The sequence below is a fragment of the Entelurus aequoreus genome, linkage group LG01, assembly GCF_033978785.1.
Source record: "Entelurus aequoreus isolate RoL-2023_Sb linkage group LG01, RoL_Eaeq_v1.1, whole genome shotgun sequence".
Lineage (NCBI taxonomy): Eukaryota > Metazoa > Chordata > Actinopteri > Syngnathiformes > Syngnathidae > Entelurus > Entelurus aequoreus.
In genome coordinates, this window is record NC_084731.1 from 77868311 (window position 1) to 77890871 (window position 22561).

Genomic DNA, 22561 nt, shown 5'->3' on the forward strand with positions numbered 1-22561 from the left:
TTTTTAACAGCAGCCTCTCCTAGAAGTTCACGGCAAATGTCTTTAGTGGCAGGAAGGATCAATTCTTCACCAGTAGTGAATGGCTTTTTAGCCTTAGCAATACGATTAGACACTAAGTACAATGCTCTCAGTGCATTCTCATTTACTGATGTGGTGGCTCTCAGTAATTTCTTCTGAGTGTTCATGTTTTTTTCTTTCAAAATACTCCGGGGGCTTGTCTTTTAATCCGGGGTGATTGGTCTCTAAGTGGCGAAGCAGTTTTGAAGGCTTCATTGCCTCATTAGAGAGCCGGTCGCCGCATATTATGCAGAGCGGGCTCGGTGCGTGGGAATCACCTGTTACGATAAATCCATATTTCAAGTAGGACTCCTGGTATTGTCTGTTAAAGGCTTTCTTTTTTTTGGAAGTCGTAGGCTCTTCTCTCTCTTCACTGTGCTTTTTCCCCCCTTCACAAAGAAACTTTTCAAAGACGTTTGTTTTTTACTCATTTTGCTAGGTGGGTTAAATTTTGGCGCTCAAGTGACCAAGATATAACCGAGAGAATCCGGTCATTTTTCAAAATAAAAGACTTTTCAAAACAAAAGATCGTTCGGGCTCAGATAATAAATAAAACGGAAATAACTAATTATTTCAACCGGTGGTTGGGGACCACGGTATACGCAGGATCTTAAAAAGTCTTAAGTCCAACAATTTGAATTTAAGGTCTTAAAATGTCTAAATTTGTCATAAAATCTCTAAAAGGTTTTCAATATGATCTCGAAAGGTCTTTAAAATCTGTTAACGTTACTTTTATTTAAAACATGCATAAACTTTAGTCTTGCATTTAAATGTTTCCATTTTTGCGGACGCTATAACGTAACTACAAAACGTAACTACAAAACGTAACTACAAAACGTACCTTATTTTTCGGACTATAAGTCGCAGTTTTTTTTCATAGTTTGGCCGGGGAGTGCGACTTATACTCAGGAGAGACTTATGTGTGAAATTATTAACACATTACCGTAAAATATCAAATAATATTATTTAGCTCATTCACGTAAAAGACTAGACGTATAAGATTTCATGGGATTTAGCGATTAGGAGTGACAGATTGTTTGGTAAACGTATAGCATGTTCTATATGTCATAGTTATTTGAATGACTCTTACCATAATATGTTACGTTAACATACCAGGCACGTTCTCAGTTGGTTATTTATGCGTCATATAACATACACTTATTCAGCCTGTTGTTCACTATTCTTTATTTATTTAAAATTGCCTTTCAAATGTTTATTCTTGGTGTTAGGTTTTATCAAATACATTTCCCCCAAAAATGCGACTTATACTGCAGTGCGACTTATGTTTTTTTCCTTCTTTATTATGCCTTTTCGGCCGGTGCGACTTATACTCTGAAGCGACTTATACTCCGAAAAATACGGTAACTAAAGTAGGCTACTTGTGCTGCCCGGGAAGAACAGCACTTGTACTTACGGTTCAAAGCTTTAAAGTACCAGTAGAGTGGAAAAACAAGTTGCCTCTACATTGAAGCTATTATTATATATGTATGACACAGAAAGACTTACAAAGTTTGCGAGTGAATAGATATGATCCAAATAGTATCAATCTTACAGAGAATTAATTTTAATCCAGATGAATGGTTAAAGGGTTGCTGCTGACATTCACACTGTCTTTGGTTGTGTGTACTTGTCTCCGTCTACGGGTATATACTTAATGTCACAGATGAACAGCTTCTAGATTCATGTCTGAATCCTCCTAATTTACAGATGAGTCATGATTTATGATCTAGAATCATTTTGACAAGCCAAACGTGGAGCACTGGTAGCAGAAGCAGCACAGCTTCTTCTTCTTCTTTACAGTTTTACGGCTGTTTGCATCCATGTATGTTGCATTACTGCATCCTTCCATCCATCCATTTTCTACCGCTTGTCCTCAGTTTCATTTTATAAACACATTAAAGTCTCTTATTGAGTCAGTGCAGCATAAACTATAGTTAGCTCACGGTTATCAATGCTAAAAATAGTTTATGTGTTAGCACTTATAATAACAACATTAATAATAATTGGTTAATATTCAGGTCACAAGATATAAATAGTGTTACAGAGTTTTGTGGGCAAAATGGAGAGCAGCTATTGTTAGTGGACTTTTTACTTATTTATTTATTTACGACATAGAATGCATAAAAGAAAAAAAAAAACGTGTTGATGTCTTACATAAGGATTGTGAATGATAAACAGCACATCTCTTTCAAATATTCGCAAATTTCCAGTATGACTGATCTGATAATAATGTCAAAGTCCAGAAGGGTTACTATTGCGACGTCAATCTCCGGCAATAGCCGAAGATTTTCGGAGCGGATTATTCAAATTGGCTGACTGAATTTGTGGCATTTTGTAATGTTTAAATGGTGTTTTCCCATGCTTTGCGGATTGGAAATACAATTAAATATGGTTTAATGGATACAATGAAACATAAATAAGCATATAATGTCAACTTGTTTTTCCACTCTACTGGTACTTTAAACAGCCGGAAACACTGTAGCCGTTCACCCAGCAGCGATCTCATCCAAAAGATGACGCCATAGAACAGACAAGAACACACCATTTTAATGTATTTGCATATGTTTTTTAGAAACTATTCCATCAGCGAAGAAAAATCCTTACATTACTTGCACTGTTTTAAGGGCCGCAGGGTTCAAAGCGTAGGGCAAAAGTAGCAGTTAATAGTCTGGAATTTACTCTTGGTTACTTACTTGCTGGCTGCTTACTGTTACCGTTAGTTATCCTAAATAAATAAACAAACAAAAAAAATGAAATGGACTTATTTTCTTTAAGCAAACGTTTAACTTAAATATTGAACATCTTAAAGTGCATTTGTTTTCAGAGTTGGAAAACTTTTTTAAAGTCGCTGCAGTGGCTCACTGTCCACCTCAGGGTCAATTTTAAAGTTCTATTATTAGTTTCCAAAATGTCTTAATGGCCTTGTGCCTACTTATCTATCTGACCTGCTTTTACTGTATCAACCCTCGCGGATCCTGAGGTCCTCTGGCACTAGCCTCTTATCTTTACCAAATACCAGAACAAAGACCCATGGTGAGGCGGCATTTAGCTGTGATGGCCTTCACCTGTGGAACAGCCTGCCAGAGAGCCTCAGGACTTCAGTGAGCGTTGAAATAAAAAAATAAAAAAGTTTAAGACACACCTTATTAATCAGGCTTTTGACTGATCATCTGTTTTTATTTTATTTTGTTGTTTTCCATATTAGTCATCTTTTTTTTTTAAACTATTATTCTGTGTTATGTTTACATTAACTTATTGATGTAATATTTCTATTATTTATATTTTGATTAAATTTTTTTTATTATCATATGCTTTATACAGTATTTTTTTAAATGGTGTTTATTTGAGTTATTATGTGGACGCCTCCAAGGTGGGTTTTTTTCCTCAAATCATCAGTGCCATGCCATGTTTTGTTTTTGCTTTATTGTCAATAGTCCTCTTCTTGTGTGTCTGCGTGAATGCGTGAATGCGTGTGTATGTTTTCTTCTTTTCTTCTGTTATTTTTTTTTGTTTGTTTTGTTTTGTACGGCACTTTGTTTGCCACTTACCAGTGTATAAAAAGTGTTCTATAAATAAAATTTGATTTGATTTCTTTGTTGCCATCGCGGCATTGTCGCTTGTTCGCGTTGATGGGCTTGTATAGCCCATTCGTTTTGAAGTTGAAATATTTCCGGAACGGAATATTTGGCATCGATATCATATTGTTTCCTCTTAAATTTTTATCTTAATCTTTGCGAAACCTCTCACTTGCATGTTGCTAGTAGCAAGGCTCTCTGTCTGTACTTTTTGTGTGTGTAAGCTAGCGGTCTCGCTCTCAGCCCACTGAGACAAAGATTTTGAATGACTGAAAAGAGGGATCACTGCGTTCAGGGATCATGTGCTGAGAGCAATGTACTCGCAGTGCTATGATCGAACTGCTTCACTAAGTTAGCTACACTCTGTCATGTATTATTTCTTTATTTAATTCAATGAATGTCATCCACTTTTCAGCACTCACTTTCTTTCTTCTCATTGTTAGAAAAACAAAGGTATGTCAATCTAGCTACGTATAAGGCAAGGCTAGCGAGGAAGACCAACAGAGGTTTTGGTTTTTGATTGATTGATTGAAACTTTTATTAGTAGATTGCACAGTTCAGTACATATTCCGTACAATTGACCACTAAATGGTAACACCCGAATAGGTTTTTCAACTTGTTTAAGTCGGGGTCCACGTAAATCAATTCATGGTACAAATATATACTATCAGCATAATACAGTCATCCCACAAGTTAATCATCAAAGTATATACATTGAATTATTTACATTATTTAGGGGTGTGGGATGAGGAGGGTTTTGTTGATTACAGCACTTCAGTCATCAACAATTAGATCATCAGAGAAATGGGCATTGAAAGAGTGTAGGTCTGACTTGGTAAGATATGTACAGCGAGCAGAGAACATAGTGAGTTCAGATAGCATAAGAACAAGTATATACATTAGAAATACATTTGATTATTTACATTTGGTTATTTACAATCCAGGGAGGTGGGATGTGGAAGGGGGAGGGTGTTAGTCAAGGGTTGAAGTTGCCTGGAGGTGTTGTTTTAGTGCGGTTTTCAAGCGTGGTTGGATCTTACAGGATTCACTGAGACATTTGCTGCGCTAACTCATGGCATGGATGTTTGTACTTAAATTTTTTGCTTGCAACTCAAGAGCTGTCTCTTCGCTTTATCTCAAAACACTCTTGAGTTGGGGCCCCCTAAGTTGTGGTACCACTGCAGTCGACTGCTCATCGACTATGGACAAAATTGTCAAAGCAAATCGTAGTCTCTTTATTGTTTCTTTATTCCCTCCACCAGGGCGATCAAAGCATTCCAGGAAGTGTTGTATATTGACCCGGGATTCTCCCGCGCCAAGGAGATCCACCTTCGCCTGGGTCTCATGTTCAAGGTCAACACAGACTATGAGTCAAGTCTAAAGGTAGGCACACTCCTAACAATCATGAAACTAAGGATGCCTTTCCTAATTTCTGCCCTCTATGTTCCCTCACAGCATTTTCAGCTAGCTTTGATTGACTCCAATCCCTGCACTTTGTCCAAAGCTGAAAGTAAGTTCCAATTTTCTACTCAGACTTTCTGGAAATGTTCAGATTTAATTTTCTGTAACCACAGCGGTGCCAATTTGACCTTCACAAAAGATAATCAAACAATTTATAATTACTCACTTTTAGCTCTCAAACACACACACAGCAAGGTTGTTTTCCCTGGCCTGGGAGCAAACGATTGCTGGTTAGGATATAAAAAAACAAAGATGCTTCATCACGCCCACCTGCTGTGTTACCTTGGAGACAACAATATCCATTTTAGCCCAGCCTCTCACTGTTTGCCTTCGCCTCCTCATGTGTCTCAGACACTCACACGGCAAGGGCAGCCCCTGTCTTTCTTCCCCTCTCTCTCTCTCCTCGTCCTCGCTCTATCTGCTGAGAGTCACTCAGGCAGCTTAGATCATCACTGCGGCGCTCCACACGCTGGAAGGTGCTGCCGGGTGCGCCACCACCCGACTTTTCCGTAAGCCGACATTGGGCTTCTGTTCATTGAGAATGCAACAACACTGACCAAAGTGTGCAAAAGACGAGGAGGAGGAAAAAGACGACTACGTCTTTTTAATATTTTTCAATGTCAAATAACCTCTAACCTGGTTGTTTTCTTTCCTCCTGCAGTTCAGTTCCACATTGCTCATTTATATGAGATTCAGGTGAGTGCTTGTTGTTTTCTATTGTCCTGTCCTATTGTCACGCAGTCAATGTATTTTGCAGTGCTTTATTAAACCAAGTGAAGAGAGCTGCCAAATTTTTATGCAGCATTACTAATTTACTACAGCTTTTATATTGTAGCGCTGTCAAGTCCCAGGGAAAGCCCTATTTTCTGTTCTTTGAGTCAAGTGCTGACAAATGAAAGCAGGGAGCGTGGTGTGTGAGTGGGTGGCAAATGCGGGGGGGGGGGGGGGGTAGGAGATTATTCCGAGCCGATCGACGGGGTTGCCACGGAAACAAGAAATTCTGGCTCTCCCTCTTTTGTATGCTGATGGTCTCTCTCTCTCAGTAGAGGTAATGTCGCTTACACTTGAAGGCAGCACAGCTTCCCCACTAATGCGCTGTGTCAGAACACGTGTCTGCGTAGAACTGTTGGCTTTATATTGTATGCAGGACGAATAATGGCAAAGTGGAAGACGGTTGAGTTGTTGATCATGTTGAACAAGGGAAAAATGGCAAAGACAGATGTCCACTTTCTGTACTTGTTCCAGAAGAGATACCGGGCTGCCAAGGAGGCTTATGAAAGCCTTCTGCAGACAGAGGATCTTCCTGCACAGGTGAAGGCCACTACCCTACAGCAGCTTGGTAAGACACTTGTCAACATTCAACACTTGTCTGCACAGTTGACTGACTTTCAGTGGTTACCTTTTGTCTCCAAAGGCTGGATGCATCATATGGTGGAGCATCTTGGGGATAAATCCAACAGGGACAGCTATGCCATCCAGTGTCTGCAAAAATCTCTGGAGGCGGACCCCAACTCTGGACAGTCCTGGTACTTCCTGGGCAGGTACGATGCCCCATCTGTGTCATGCTTGCCATGTTTCATATTGTTGCTCATCAAGAAAGCAAATGCATGTACTTGTCAGCACTTCTGCCTCACGTCCAGAAGGTCCAGACACTTAGATTTCTCCCCATAATCCACAAACAAAGACTATATTGTTTGTGGATGGTTGTTTGTATAAACTAGAACAAGTGAAACTCTAAATATTTGAATATCTTGTAAAAGTCCACTTATTTCAGCAATATTTTTCCATATATTAGCCGCACAGGACTATGAGCCGCGGGGTTCAAAATGTAGGAAAAAAGTAGCAGCTTTTAGTCCGGAATTTACGGTAATGTGATATAAACTTGAAATACGTCAAGCTTTAATTTGTCATAATTTTGTTTATCCTGGTTTACAGTTTTTGAAAACCCAAATTCTTTTGACATTTTTAATTCTAGGTTTTCAAAAGCAGTAAGCCATAATCATCAAAACTATATCAAAATAAGTATTGAAATATCTTGAGTTGCATTTTATGAGCCTCTGTCATTTATTAGTTTCACCTTGTAAATCTAATTGCTGGTATAAACAAACTTTTGAGTTTCACCTGTATGTGCGTCGAGACCAGAATGCATGTAACTTCTCGCTCATCATCTTCAACAAGATAAGCGGTAGGAAATCAATTCATTCATGTTGACAATTTCTGTAGCAGCTTATCTGTTCACTTCTGTTCATTTGTATATTTGGTTTTGATATAGTGTTTGAAAAATTAACTTGGGATGTTGTGATCTGATAAGATCTCGGTTCAATATCAGCAAAGAAACAAGTATTGAATTTATAGCAGCTTGCGTCTATAACCTCCTTATTAGATCCGATATAAGCCCTTCCATCCATCCTTATGCAAAAGTGGACAGCCAGTTAATATTTTATTGTCCTAAATAAGCACAAAAGGTTGGTCTTTTATTGTAATTAAGTCAAGTCATTTACAAGACGTAAACATGGTATGTTATAGGCTACTAGGAGCTAGCAGCTACACGACAGCTAAGCACACAAGCTAGACATATGTCCTAAGTGTCCTTAATTCAACACAATTTGCAGTCTAAAGCACATTTGTGAATATGAACAAGAATCAAATAATTATAGTTGCATATTACGTACAGATACAAAGTCATCAAGGCAGAAGCTAACAATTTTGTCCGTATCATACAACTTAGGTCGTGAGTAGAGCTAGGTGTCATGGCCAATTTTTAAAATCAATTTTCATAAGGTATGTGGGCCGAATCAGGCCCGCGCACAGGTTTAACCTGTCCTGCGAGATGAGTTTGCTAAGTGTAAAATTGAGCTGCATTTTTAAATAAAATAAACTCCTATTCTAAATACCGTATGTCCACTTGATGTCACAAGAGCAATTCTGCTAGGCAAGCAAATTGTTTATACCGGGGCCGAGCAAGTATACCAAGCAAGAGGCACACAGTAAAGCGGAGCTGCGGCTTCTCACCCTCGACCCAACATAAAACAAACGGGTAAAATATACAATTGGTGACCCAACTTAAAATGCTGCATGAGACACTGCACATTGATATAGTTCTGTGAAAATTATTGTCTTTTGTGCAAATTTAAAGAAAGTCAACATTGTGTGATTTACTGCAATACTGTCAGTCTCTTAAGTTTATACGTTTACTTTGTTGAAATTGTTGACACATTGCACAGCTTTTATTTTTCTATCAATACACAGTGATGCCCAAAAGGCAGGGAGTAACTCAACCCACTTGAATAGTTTCTACCTCAGTTTGTATGGTTTGTTGAGTTAGCACAGGATTAATATGTGGTCATGACAAATGAGGTTTTTGATACTTGGAATAGTTTTTATTTATTTTGTATTTTGGTCAATCCCACAGACTGTGACTTAAGTTTAATGGCTTTGTAGATACACTGAGACGAAGTTCATTGTGTTCTTCATGGTGTTTTGAAACTCCACTAATTTTTTCCACTGAATTTTCAACTAACTTGAAGTGTTTTGTCAAGTGGATTATTTGTGATATGTACATTTTCAGAATGTGCGTGTTCTATTTTGGGCCAAAGTAGGACAAAGAAAGCAATCTGGAGTTGTAATTGTATTTTTAGGTTATTATGCCATGGATTTTTATTGTTCATGCAGCCCCTGTGCTAAAATGAGTTTGACACCCCTGTTTTATATCGTTTTATATCGATCAGTCTCAATTCAAATTGATCTGCATTCTGCACCTAAATATTGAACAAGTCTCAAACCTGTTCCAAAATAACAAATGTACTGTGTTTTTTCTCTTCACCATAAACAATTTTTGACACCTAAAAGTTTCTCAAAAATCTCAAGAGTAATTTTGAGATCCGAAAGGAATTGCAAGTAAAAGTGTACACTACATTCCATAACTGGAAATTGCAACAAAGTAGAGTTTTTTTTCCAAGTGGTGGAGCTCCTATTTTGTTAGCGCAGTCCTACAGGACGTAACACAGCAATTTTATTGTGAAGGCTGTAAGTGAGCACGCTTGTTTTTTCCCCGCACTACTGCATGCGGGGAATTTGTCAACAAAAGCACCCCTCGAGTTACAGTTGCTGTCTTCTTCTAGTGAACGTGCACCACATTAGCATTCATCTTACAAGACTCTGTTACAAATATCAATAGAAATAACTGTTTCAATCAGATGGTTATGTTCCATGATCATAATGTAGTGTGGTTCACTTCAAGCACCTGAAAGACCTGCTTGAAGCTGGCAAATGTAGGCATAAATCTTGGCAGACTAAAGTTGCGATTGCTTCTATTACTGTAATACTGGTAATGCTGCTAATAGTCTCACTTTTTTTGTTTGGCCCTGGGCGGCTTGTTGTTGGAAGCTGAAGTTTGTTGCTGCACACACATTAGGCGTCGGGGGAGATTATATATATTAGGCCTTGGGAATTGACATTGCAAAATGTTAAATATATTAATCAAATCTATTATTTTACCGGACCATAGTCATTAGTTTAACTTTATGGGTTATTGTGGCCTCTAGGTGCCACCAAAAATACCATTACCACTCCACTTAACTAAAGACAACATACGACCATTCCAGATGGTTAATAAGAAATATGTTAGTGTTTGTTTTACCTACCTTTGTTTTCTGTTAGAGTAATTTCACTTCATCAAACCTTTTCTAAAATCCCCTAACAAAATAATAAAAGTACAGTAGTACCTCAACTTCTGAGTTTAATTGGTTGTGACGGAGCTCCTAACTCAAAACACTTGTATCTCAAATCAACATGTTGCATTGAAATGGATTGAAATTAATTGGTGCTTGCCCCTTCCCAAAACAGCACACTTTTAACATGTAACATGTCTTTTAAAAAGAAAAACAAACTTTTAGATAAGAAATATTGTGTAAAAACAATACAATGGAATGTACTACCAACAACTATAGTAGTTTTATAAAGTAATATATAGCGGACTTCTACGGTATCTCCTTCCAGCTGCTTTTCCGTCAAACACACTATCAACAACTTTTCCATATTTTCATGGATAAATGTATGCCGTTCAGATATTATCTTAACATTTTTGGCTGCATCAGTATGGTGCAGGCTAGCAGTGTTGTCTAATCAAGTGGCAACACGCTCGGTCATGTTTTTTTTATGATTTACTTCTTTAATTCAATGAATATCACCACTGAATTCCTTATCAAGGTTTGAAAACAAAGTTATATTGATCTCTAGCTATAAGCTAATGCTTCCAAGTATGACCAGATGTTTTGGGTGGATTTTAGAGGGTTCACCGTCAACGTTCTGCTCATGCGCCATCTGCGCACAGTAAATCTATGCTGCGCACATAATAAAATCCACTCTGAACTCTGAACAAAATAAACACACAACGATTTGTTCTGTAGGATTTTGCAATGCAACTCAGAGTGACAAGTGACAACAAGCGGCCACAACAGATAAAACAATGTTGGTCAGTCAACACTGTTACATTTTTGTAACGTTTGTCGAGAAGCTTTAAAGAGGACAGGAATTCCATCGATCACTTTATTGAGCAAAACTGTTTGTATTAGGTCATAGCCACAACAAAAGCATTAGTAAAAACTTCTGTCTAGAAAAACTGGAAATTTTCTGCATAAAAACCGGGCTTAAACCAACTCTTTGTCATCAACTGCAGCCCTGGCTCTCTCACCTGCACCACCGCCAACACACACACTCATGGCACTAATTAGCCACTGATGCGTTTTATGGCCACACAAAAAGTCAGACAACTTCCAACACCACACAAAGTGTAAATGCCAGGTCGTTACGTTGACTCCTCAGTCAGGTGTGTTCTTATTTTACTGCCATTTATTAGAATGTTCATTTATGGATATCAACCATCATATGCTGTTACTAGATTAAAGAAATGCTAATAAAAAGATGTATTCTACCAACAGAAAGTTACAGGAATGTACACTATATCCCATGCTTACATCTCATTGTGCAACATGTGAATGTGTTAAGGGGAACTAAATGTGATGTCTGAAATGTGTGCAAATTATTTTCAAAGTGGGACCCCTGAACAGACACACAATACTAGTACATTGCTTTTGTTATTTTCAATTAAAGTGGGCCAAATCACTAAATCATTTAATCAAAACGACTGCTGTCTTTTGATTATTATAATAAAACATTGAACTTGCTAAGTCAGGTTTGGGACAGTTGTGATGCTGGTATTGCTCACATGTGCTTCACTGAATGCTCCGGGAGTTTATGCGTTTGCTCACACACATAAAAAATTAGAGGGAACATTGTTCACCATGACTGTAGAGATGCTTGTAACTCATATTTTTGCTTTCAACTTAAAGCATAACAATTAGCCGAGAGACCGCTTTTTTCTCAAAACACTCTTACGTTGGGGTGCTACTGTGAATAAGAAGTGCTGATATTTTATCAACTCAATATCTGTATTAGCCAACACCAATATCGGAAGTGAAAAAATTTGATTGGCACAGCTCTAATATTTTTAATATTTTTACATTTGCTTGATCCAATGTACACATTGATACAGTGATTTTTCCCCCCGCTACTAAGGTCTTAGATTGTAGCCATTCATTTCTTGATAGTATGTGAGAGATGTTTAAAGAGCAACTGCACATGTTTTTGTCTGTCATTCACAATCCTTTTGTTAGACAAGAATACATATGTTTTTCTTTTTTTATGCATAGTAACTTAGTAAATAAACCCTAGCAGAAGCAAAAGTTAGCTAACAAATGAGCTATTAGGAGTCGCTATATTCCGCTTATAAAGTGCTCTAAAAATACCCAAAAGCCTCCATCGTTTTTATATACACGCTTTAATAACATGCCATACTTAAGTATTTTGCTCATTTTATTATTAATTTCACAGGTGCATCACAGTGTTTGTTTTTACCTTCAACAAAAAACACTAAGCATCATCCAACAGTAGTTCTAAGTGCTAAACAAGATATACAAACATGAAACATAATAAAACAATCACTTACTGTATAATGTCTACTCTCACTGGGATGCTGACTGATGGGATTTTCTTATCTTTACTGTTTGTTTGAATTGTTAATCTTAATCCTTGCAAAGGGTTACCATAAAAAATGTGCCGCAAACGAACGTCTTTTTGTGTCTTTTTCGCCATCACCGAGTCTTAGTTGAATGACAAAGTTGACCAACTTCTCGTTTTATGGCCACAACATTCTACCATCCAGGTGAGAGTACCGGTAGTCTACAATTACCTTTCACCGGCTCAGAATGTCCATATAGCAGCATTAGCTGATTAGCTCTTTGTGATCACGGCTTAAAAAAACTTAAAATAGTTTTGGCTAGCTCTTAAAATAAAGCTATTGCTAATACTTGGCTAATAATCAGGTCACGAGATGTAAATTAAGTATTGTTGGATTTTGATTTGATTTTTATTAAGGATCCCCATTAGCTGGTTGCCACAACAACCCACTAGTCTTCCTGGGGTCCACAAACTCAATACAATTACAAGTAAAAGCATATAATTATAACTACACAATACAGAAAAAAATAAAAGCATCAATAATGTTTTTTGGGTGTTTTTTAAGAGGGTTTTATGGGTGGAATAGTGAACTCACTTTAGCTGCCTTAGCCACCTGGTACTGGCTGTATTTTATGATTTCGATTGCATAAAGAAAAGAAAATATATGTGATTTTGTCTCACTTAAATTTTTTAAATTTTAAAATGATAGGCAAAATTAAAAAAAAAAAGGGCAGTTCCACTTTAAGCTCTGGTGCTCTTTAAATTATCTGGTTAGCTGCATGTTCCAATCCTTACAACTGATTTCTCCTGCAGGTGCTACTCAAGTATTGGAAAAGTCCAGGATGCCTTCATCTCCTATCGGCAGTCCATCGATAAATCTGAGGCCAGCGCAGATACCTGGTGCTCAATAGGGTAACAATTAATTTGCATTAATCAAGACAATGTCACCGTTGTTTTTTTAGGAGCAAGAATGTTTTTACTGTAAAACAGATTTCAGAATACATACATATGTATTTTTGTTTGTCTAATACTGTAACTGCACGAGTAATTACAAGCCGTGAGTCATGTGGTGCAGTTACATGGGAGGGAGTTTAAACATTATCGTCATGTGACAGTGAAGTGACATTATTTTCATCGGACAGCGACGTTTTCCTCTTTCTGCATTTCACACACTTGTCCTTATCCCCCCCTCCCCAGTGTGTTGTACCAGCAGCAGAACCAGCCCATGGATGCGCTGCAGGCGTACATTTGTGCCGTGCAGCTGGACCACAGTCACGCCGCCGCCTGGATGGACCTGGGCACACTTTACGAGTCGTGCAACCAGCCGCACGACGCCATCAAGTGCTACGTCAATGCCACACGGAGCAAGGCGTGCACCAATGCCGCTGTGTTGACCCACCGAATCAAATGCCTGCAGGTGAGTGGAGAAAGGTGTAAGGCAGTGGTAAACATAGCTTGGTGCTGCCACACTGAATTGGGCACAGCTGCTGTTGTCAAGTCACTATTGTGTAATATTTAACAATGTAACAGAGTTAGAAAAAGACTTGAACACAGACCCTGATCAAAAACGAGTAATAAGTAGCCAGAAAAAACACAAGTTCTACTGCAGCACCCTGGGAATTAGTTAAGCCATTTACCGTCAAGGTATCTTATGAGTAAGCAACCTGCTGGCATGTCCTCATCTGCACTCCCCCCACAAGCAAGTTCCATCTCTTTTCACATGTGCATGAGGCAATGTCACTTTTCCACAACAGTGGCTTGTCCTAAAGGACCGTGTTTGGGATTATTGTTGTTGAGTGTCATTCAGATACCTCCTCGTTCGAATCACGCTGCTCACTCATGGCCAAGCTGCTTCAAGACTTACTCAGCAAACCACATTTATTTGTGCTATAAAATGTACCATTGCTGATATTTTTTTATTTTGAGGTCATCGTTTTTTCTTTTTTGTAGGTTTTTGTTAGGGATGCACGATAAAAACAGACCGATAGTTATCAGGCTGATATTAGGGCGTCTCACAATAAATCTGATATTTAAAAAATGCTCCTATAACTGGTGAGGCGAAACTACCCTGCTGTAGGTGGGTCAGGGTGAGAAAATCAAGCGGTACTCTTCCTTACTTATGTGGCCTGTCGTAAACTGCTCCTGCTCTCACTGTAAACAAACATGGCGTCGATTGCGTGAGACTTCTTAACAGTTTCAAGGGAAGACTTTTAAAACAGACTTCTGCAAAAATTCCGCAAGGAGGGGAAAAACATTGCGCTTCAACCTATCAAACATCATCAGCATCGCTACGACGATGTTTTGAAAGCCCAAGTAGACATTGGACTGTTGAAGGAGCTGCCCCAAAGCCAGCTGAATAGAAAGGGCTTGTTCCTATCGCTGCACGATTGAAAAGTTTGCTAGTAGAGACGACCTGAGGGCCAAAGCGATCTGTGATTTCATCACTGAAAATGTAGCTTTAATCAAGACAAATCTACAGGCAGTTTATTAAGTTCACCTTTGTTGTAATCTTTCTTAGCTCCCGGTGTGTACAAACTGCACTTCAGTATAGATATAAAGTATCGGTCTTGAAAAGCAGGACGTTATCAGTATCAGCTTGAAAAAATAAATGTATCGTGCATCCCTAGTTTTGGTAAGCAAGCCTTTTGTGTTTTCCTTCTTTTTTTCCCCTTTTTTTTTTTGTTTTTTCACGTCGTTTTCCATTCCCCTAGGCTCAGTTGAGTAACCCCCAGCTCAGTAGCCCCCAGAGTAAAAGTAAAATGCTTCCTCTTATTGAGGCGGCATGGAGTCTACCAATCCCGGCTGAGCTCACCTCCAGGCAGGGAGGCCTGAGCAGTGCGTCACAGCAGGTGAGAGACCAGATCCCTCCCCTTTTTGACCCAAGGCGCTCAAAACACATAATCCTAATGCACACGCCGACACTTCTGCAGGTCAACACATGCACTGTTGGGCACACCGATGGGTAACACTTGTGCTTGAAGTACACCTCCCACGCTGCTTTACATAGAGCCGCACATATTGTTTTGACGTTTCTTCTAAAACCGCATTGGGATAACATATAGGTTGTATTCGGACACGTGACGTTTGAACAAATGTCAAAGAAGTGGTGGGCCATCAAAACAACATGGCAGTGCGACCTATCGGAGTACGCAAGGGGCCTAGATCTTACCACTAAAAGCGGATAAGGGCAAAAATGCAACCTATGCAATTGAATCTATCCTTATACATTATCAGATTAAGATTTGTCGAGTGATCTCAAGGGTTATCCGTTGGTCGTGTTCCCAGAAATGTTGAACTATTTGGAGCTCCTGACGTCATTCTACATGACAAAATAGATGAAAAGTTAGAAAAGCATGGAGGTCTACAACTTATTTATGTGTGGCTAGGTGAAGGAAATTGGTACAAAGACTCTCCCGGATAAATCATGCATCGTTTTTGCTCGGGTAAGGTTGCATTTTATAATTTAACTTTGCGTCTACATCCATGTTTGTAGTCTTTTTACCAAAAAATAACTATTGATCTCAACGTTGTGTATGTTGTGCAAGCTTCATTTATGATTGCTGCACGATTTTGAGACAAAACCTAATTGGAATTTTTCTCTCAAATTGTGACCGCGATTCGATTTGCGATATTATACTCAAAAATACATACAACTGCATAAAACTGCGAAAATAACAAGTAAAGAAAGACATGTTACTTTTAGACTGTCAACATATGTTTGTCTCAAGGTGCCACACATTAGATCAATATGCAATATTTTACTTTAAAAAGTATTGATTTTAATGCTGAGAGACGCACCGCTTTTGTCTACATCATGCTCTTAAACTGAATAATCAATAAAAACTGTACAGTGTTTATAATGTAACATAATCATAATATATAATAATACAAGTTTACATTTAAAAGAATATAAACTTGTATTTTTCCTTATTGTAGAATTGTTTACTATTATACTGTAATTGGAAGGTAAATAACTTTGTTATCCGAAATAAATAAAAAATGAAATGGACTCTCATCCCTGTATGCAAAAATGTTATGTAAATACATTTTGAACATCCTAAAGTGGATGGACGTTGTCTTTTTGGTTTTTGCCATTACATGATCACGTCATGTTTGCTCTTTCATCCCTGTTGATGGGCTCATATTGCCCACCTGATTTGAAGCTGAAGTATTCCCACAACGGGACATTTGGCTTTTTAATCCTATTTTTTTCCTCCTAATTTGCAGCACTTCTCATTGGCGAAGAACTCAGAAACGAGACAAAACACAAATCAAGATAATACTTCAATGGGAAATACAGAATGTTTAAAATACATCAAACAAACCTTTGATGAAGTGATCACTGCAAACGTGCGTTCTTCGACTGCGCCTTCTTGGACTGGAGTGTGTGACACTTTTCTCGTCTTCTTTCGTAAAATCTTGCACATTTTTTCGCCCTTCTTGATTACCTCTCGAGGAACTCTGAAGAAACGTTCATCCTTTTCGCGATTTGAACCGTTCCAACAGCCTTAAACAATGCAAGCATAGGGTATTTCACTTCGAGGAAGGCAAAATGCAGCCCACAACGCTCTGACAACAGACGCTCGGTGGCCCACCACTTCATGCCTCGCATATTTAATGAGCCGGACGTGACGTCCAGTGAATACAACCTATTTAAATATGCATGCCACAGTGACCGTAATTTGCACGAGGAGAGTGTCGAGCCAAGTGTTACTCAGCCCCCCACACCCATTCTTTCCAGTCTGTCACTTGGCTTCACATATCTCTCGCGGCTCAAATTGAACGCTAATCTCCCCTCACCTTATCACCCCGTATTATAACGAAGCATTAGACACACACTTTGACAAATCTAACAAATCCGACAACTTCTCATCCGTACACACTTTTCAAACAGATTAAAGGCCTGCGACTCCTAAAGTCAGACAGAAGCCATCATAAATCTCACACTCTATTGGCCTTTTGACTGCGGGTCAGTGCCGCCAATGAGGTTGTGCTGCATTCAGTTGCCAGCTTTCATCTATCGCCCCCTAGTGTTCCATCACCTCCTATTCATCTATGCCTGTTCACAGTAGAAAGTTGTAGGTGTGTGCCTGGTCCTGCATGATCGACATATAAAGAAGCGTCGATATGTTGACCATGTTGTTTCAGAAGAATGAACCTGAAATATTCATGTTCTTTTTAATGCTTTGGAATCTGCAGGAAGAAGATTTTACCACAGCACTGCTGATAAAATAGCATGCAAGTACATTAGGGATGTTCTGATCCGGTTTTTATGCTGACGATTCCGATACCCAAGGCTGCCACGTCCTATGGGCAGAACACGCGTTTTGTTTAGGGCCCTGTTTAGCGTGGAAAAAGTGCATGTAAAATGTCAATTAATGAATGACCGGGTGCTTCGTCTTCATATTAAATTTTACTCCAAACATATTCTTAGCCGCTTCCTGCTTCGTTGTGAATTAGAATATAAGGGCAAATTTCCCCACATTGCCCCATCCTTGTTTTGTAAGGCAGACGTATTGGGTTGAATCCTGATTGTAGTTTATCAATGAAAGGTTGGAAAATGTATGTTTTAAAAATAATTTTGCACAAAAAAATATTAAATTAAATTTTAATATATGTTTATATATATGTATGTGTGTATATATATGTTTATATATATGTATGTGTGTATATATATATACCTGTATATGTTTATATGTATGTGCGTGCGTGTAATGGTATTCTATTAGTTATTTTTAAAATGAGTTCTTGAAAATTAAGCTATTTAGAATTGGAATAAATCGCGGTTCAGATGTGTATCTCTTTTTTTAACACCCATACCGATCACATACTTTTTTAGAGGAAACGGCCAATACTAATCGGTGGCCGATGCATCGGAGCATCCCTAATGTACACTTTCCAGATGTGTGTTCTTAAGTAGGCCAGCAGTAGTAGCTAATAAACTGTTGAACACATTACTTTGGAGTTCCGTCATTACAGTGGCGTCCACAATGTGTGCTGCTGTGTTTGACAGGAAGCAGAACCAATCTTTCTACCTGCAATGGCATGTGATGCTTCAGTTAAACATAGCATGTTCATTTAATAACCAGTGTGCCTCAGTTAAATATGTTCTAATTATAGTTTATAAATACAAACATTACTCAGATTTGTATTTTTCTGTTTGTCTTACTCTCCTCCGCTTGTCTTTGCTTTTCCTCTCGCTTTACTTCAACAATGTTTCTTCTTTTTGTCAATCATGATTTTGCATTTATCGATTCTCTTTTTGCTCTGCTTGTCTTTCTCTCTGCGCTTCGCTGATTTTTTAAAACATTTTTAACTTAAAAAAAAAAAAATCTAATATCACATTAACACCTCCACCTTTTCTTCCTTCTTTTTGTTTCATTTTGCCTCCGCTTGCCCTTCTCCCTTTCCTCATCCAGGCCTGTAAACCCAACCACACTGCTGAGGGTGGTGGTTCAGGTCAGTCGCTGCCTCCTCATGTGGCCGCACTCGGCCAAACAGAGGACCAGTCCTGCCCGGCTAAGAGGAAGCGAGCTCTGAGCCCCGCCAAGGTAAAAGCCAACGGTTACCGAGTGTGCATGTTTTTCAAAGTGCGCTTCATAAGGTGTATTGTCGCATTCCTTATAATCAGGGAGATTCCTGGGCCAGTAATCCAGTGCAGCAGCCTGTCCCCAACTGGTACCTCTCTCCACAAAAGTTACAGGTTGGAAATTGACGCTGCACTTTTCCTCAGGCCACTTCCAGATTTTACAATAACTGTTTTATGTTGTCTATAGTTATTGGAACAGCTGCGAAACAATCGAGCCAGTCTGAGGCCCCCACAGCTGCAGATGTTGGAGCAGCTAGAAGCTCAGTTTGCCATGATGCAGCAGCACCAGGTAAAAAAGATAGCTTGTGTATGAACAGGCAGCAAAATTAGATCATTGTGTTCTTCAAACTTGAACGGTGATTGTAATTTTTTTCTCTTGCAGATGCGGCAGAATGTGTCAGGAGGTCAGGTGCGCCCCTCCCTACCCAATGGCCCAACTGCCAATTCCCTTCCTTCCCCTAACCCTAGCCTCCATCCCATGCGGCCCCATCTGGGACCTCATCGGCCACTGTGCCCTCCTCAATCTCTGGCGAACGGGCCTGTGGGCCCCGGGGTACACGGACACTCGGAATCCCTCCCCATGAGTGAAAGCAACAGTACTAGTAGTAGTATTAGTAGTAGTAGTAGTACCAACAGTAGTAGTAGTAATAATAATCAACCGGGGCCCACGGCAATGGGACCCAATGGAGATGTGCCTTACCTGCAACCTGCCGGCAGCGGCGACGCAGCACTGCTACCTCACACCTGCACAAGCACGCAAACACAGGACGCCACGCCACATCCGGCCCTGCACCTTAACTCCTCTCAGGCAAGTGCCAACCTCTCTGCAGGTGTTTCACTCAACTGTCACTTCATGCTTTTGCGCCTTAGTAGTATCGTTTTGCAGGGAAGAGTCCTCCCAGATTATTTTATTCCAAGGCTGTCTGAATAAAGAGAGGTGACTAGAATCGAAAATTCACAATTTAGTTTATACAAAAGAGTAAATACAAACAATAGCGAGACCAGCGCTGGGGAGAGGACCGAGCCGTGTAAGAAGTCTGTGCCTCTCTCTGAAAATGGTCGCTATCCTCTTTGCTTTTGTCCATCTAGCTACAGCACCCTGGTGGAGATTGAAACCGAAAGTTTACTTGGCGTATGTGTTGGGCACACACACCTTCTTTCCCACTAAGATTATTTTGTTTATCTTTTTTGAGCAAAACCAAGGCCAAAATTAGTAACTTCCAAGTCATTCCATTTTGACCAAAGGAGGGAACATATTCCCCTAACAGTAAAGAAGCTTTAAACGATCATTATCGGACAAATTCAGATGGCGTGCCGTCGTCACATCATGACATAGCTTGTAAAATGAGCAGAGGTGCATGTTAAACAACGCACACGCACAGAGTACTTACAAGCAAAAACAGAATGGAGGTAGAAGAGGGAGAATGGATGCATTTTGGATTAAAACTGACAATAAACTTGAGAAATTTGGGCAACAAGTCCTTCTACACAGGAAGACTTTTGAGGGCAAAAGCCAAAGGATTTAAATAAGTAGTAGGTTGTCGTTTTTTGCTTATTGCGTACTATTGACTTTGTTCTGATAAAACAATTGTATGGAATAAGGGACTCGTCAAATATTGTGTTGATATTGTAACACTCCCCATAAATAAATGAAAACATTTACAGTTAATACATGTGATTAGTATCGGACGATCTCACTCATGAACAACATTCGAAAATCGGCAGTATAAAACCCTTATTGGAACACTCCTACTCATGTCTGCCGGATTTTAAAAAGTATTAAAAGTTAATAAAAACAGCAAAAACTGAGGCCTTAACAAGGTATTAACTGGAAGCAAGCGTACATGTCAAGAGCGTACATCATAAAAGAAAGGAGAGACATAAAGCAATGTCTCAGTGTATGTTAGAGCTGAAGGTGGAAATACTAACACTCCACTACTTGTGATGATGACCTCATGCTATCTGTAGAAAAGTTACTACGTTATCTACACTACCAGTGCTACGTTGCAAAATGTTGTCACTACTATTGCGCCAAGTAGTTTCTCATGAATAGTCTTAGTTGTTTGGAGAAAGATGTAAAATGTTCCTTGCGTTATCTGCAACTGCAGTCAATTCTGCACGTTCATGTTTTTAGATATTCTTGCACTATTTTATTTTATATATATTCCCCCCCCACGTCGTGTTGTTCATCAGCTGCTCTCCCTGTGCTTTAGGTGCTCCAGAAGCGGCCTGTTCCTCTTGTGGACTCCAATATTGAGGGAACCACCTCTCACTCGCAGACCCCCAACTCCATTCCCCCCCTTCACCCCAACAATCGGGTTGGACATTCCACCAACGCTGCGGCGCCACAGCCGCAGCCAGCACACAACCACCTACCATCCCCTCCCTCCCTTCCCCCGTCCTCTACCTCAAGTGGGGCAGTACCCGGTGTGTCCGCTACCAAAGATGGCAACACTGCAGCCACCCCGGTCACGACAGCCGCGGCCATCGGCAACGGCAGTTCAGGAGGCAAGACGCCGTCGCCGCCGTCATCTGCGGACAGCAAAGCGGCGCAGTCCGGCGGCCTGGCCAATCACATCGGCAAGGTGGCGGAAGGCGGTGAGAAGCAGAGCCTTAGCGCTGACAATCCTAGTTTATCTGCCATGCTGGCGGTGGGTTCCGAGGGAAAGACGGAAGGGACTGTATCCAGGACATCGCCCAGCAAAGTCAACAACATCCACATCCCCTCCACCCCACACCCACAGGGAAGCTCTGCTGCCTCCTCACCTATCTCCGCCATATCCACCGCCACGCCCTCACCCAAGTCCTCAGAACACACCCAGACGGGCGGCCACAGTCCTGTCACCACTACATCAACAGCACTGGCCATTAACGGTAACGGCAAGGGAGGGATCTCTGAGGACTCTCAAAGCCCACTGAAGGGCGAGCCGCCCGCTGTCACCGACCTCAAGGCCACTCCTCCCCACGGCTCCTCTTCATCGTCCTCGTCATCATCCTCCTCTGTATCGATCTACCCCAGCTCCACCGACGTGCTGAAAGCCTGCAGGTGAGCCAATTGAGAAGCTGTGGTTTGTTGTTCTGATGGCTCCCTCTAGTGGAATTGTAGAGAAACTGACTCATCAGAAGTGGTTACATAAGTCCAAGGCTGTATTGTTGTTGCTATGCAGATATTTTGTGTCACATGGTTTGTGTCATTCCAGGTATAGTAAAGTGCTACATAAATACAGACCATTTACCATTTGATCAAAAAATTATTAAAGGAGACCAATGATGATTGCAAACTATATTTAAAACACTTCCTTGTGGTTTAGATAATATTTATTGAATATGCCGTGGTGTAAATTTTGCTCCACAGTCACATTTATAACCCGTTTTTTGAGTCTGTCTGCAAGCTATGTTTTTGCAGACGTTCCCAGATTGCAAATGAAATCATGCCCCACCCTCTCCAAAAGTGTCGTAATGTATGTTTTGAAAAATGTGCAGTTTAAATATATATCTTGAAGTCGTCACCGCTATTTTTCCCAGACGTGGTTAAAACTTCATAAACATTAACATAGATTCACCCGGTCACAACATTAGGTAGACCTACCTACACACTGTCCGATCAAGCAGAGGGGGAGGAGTACATCTGACTGAGAGCTTTACATAATGGCCAAATAACTATGTCCATTTTACTAGATAAACCAATAGTCAGTGCTGATATGTAGGATTTAGACGTATATCGGTATCGGCCTTATGAAAAAAAAAATAATTATGAGCAGATATAATACATACACATATGATACCAGTATTTAGTATTTAAAAATGTATAAATAATTAGTGAATAGATATAGTAATACCCATTTTTTAAGCACTGGCCCTT

At 39.8% G+C, this 22561-nt stretch overlaps 1 protein-coding gene across 2 annotated transcripts in view; it reads left to right on the forward strand.

The window, feature by feature from the left end:
• Positions 1-22561, forward strand: part of LOC133657517 (histone demethylase UTY-like) — a 75833-nt gene that overhangs the window by 26187 nt on the left and 27085 nt on the right. The window contains exons 6-18 of one of the 2 annotated variants that reach the window (XM_062058955.1): positions 4895-5015; positions 5088-5142; positions 5755-5789; positions 6339-6432; positions 6508-6634; positions 12924-13022; positions 13308-13527; positions 14822-14959; positions 18530-18661; positions 18742-18813; positions 18887-18988; positions 19082-19507; positions 20913-21745. In XM_062058955.1, coding sequence (XP_061914939.1) covers positions 4895-5015; positions 5088-5142; positions 5755-5789; positions 6339-6432; positions 6508-6634; positions 12924-13022; positions 13308-13527; positions 14822-14959; positions 18530-18661; positions 18742-18813; positions 18887-18988; positions 19082-19507; positions 20913-21745 — 2454 coding nt within the window. The remainder of the gene's footprint in view (positions 1-4894; positions 5016-5087; positions 5143-5754; positions 5790-6338; positions 6433-6507; positions 6635-12923; positions 13023-13307; positions 13528-14821; positions 14960-18529; positions 18662-18741; positions 18814-18886; positions 18989-19081; positions 19508-20912; positions 21746-22561) is intronic. The other variant, XM_062058962.1, reaches the window with a different exon arrangement.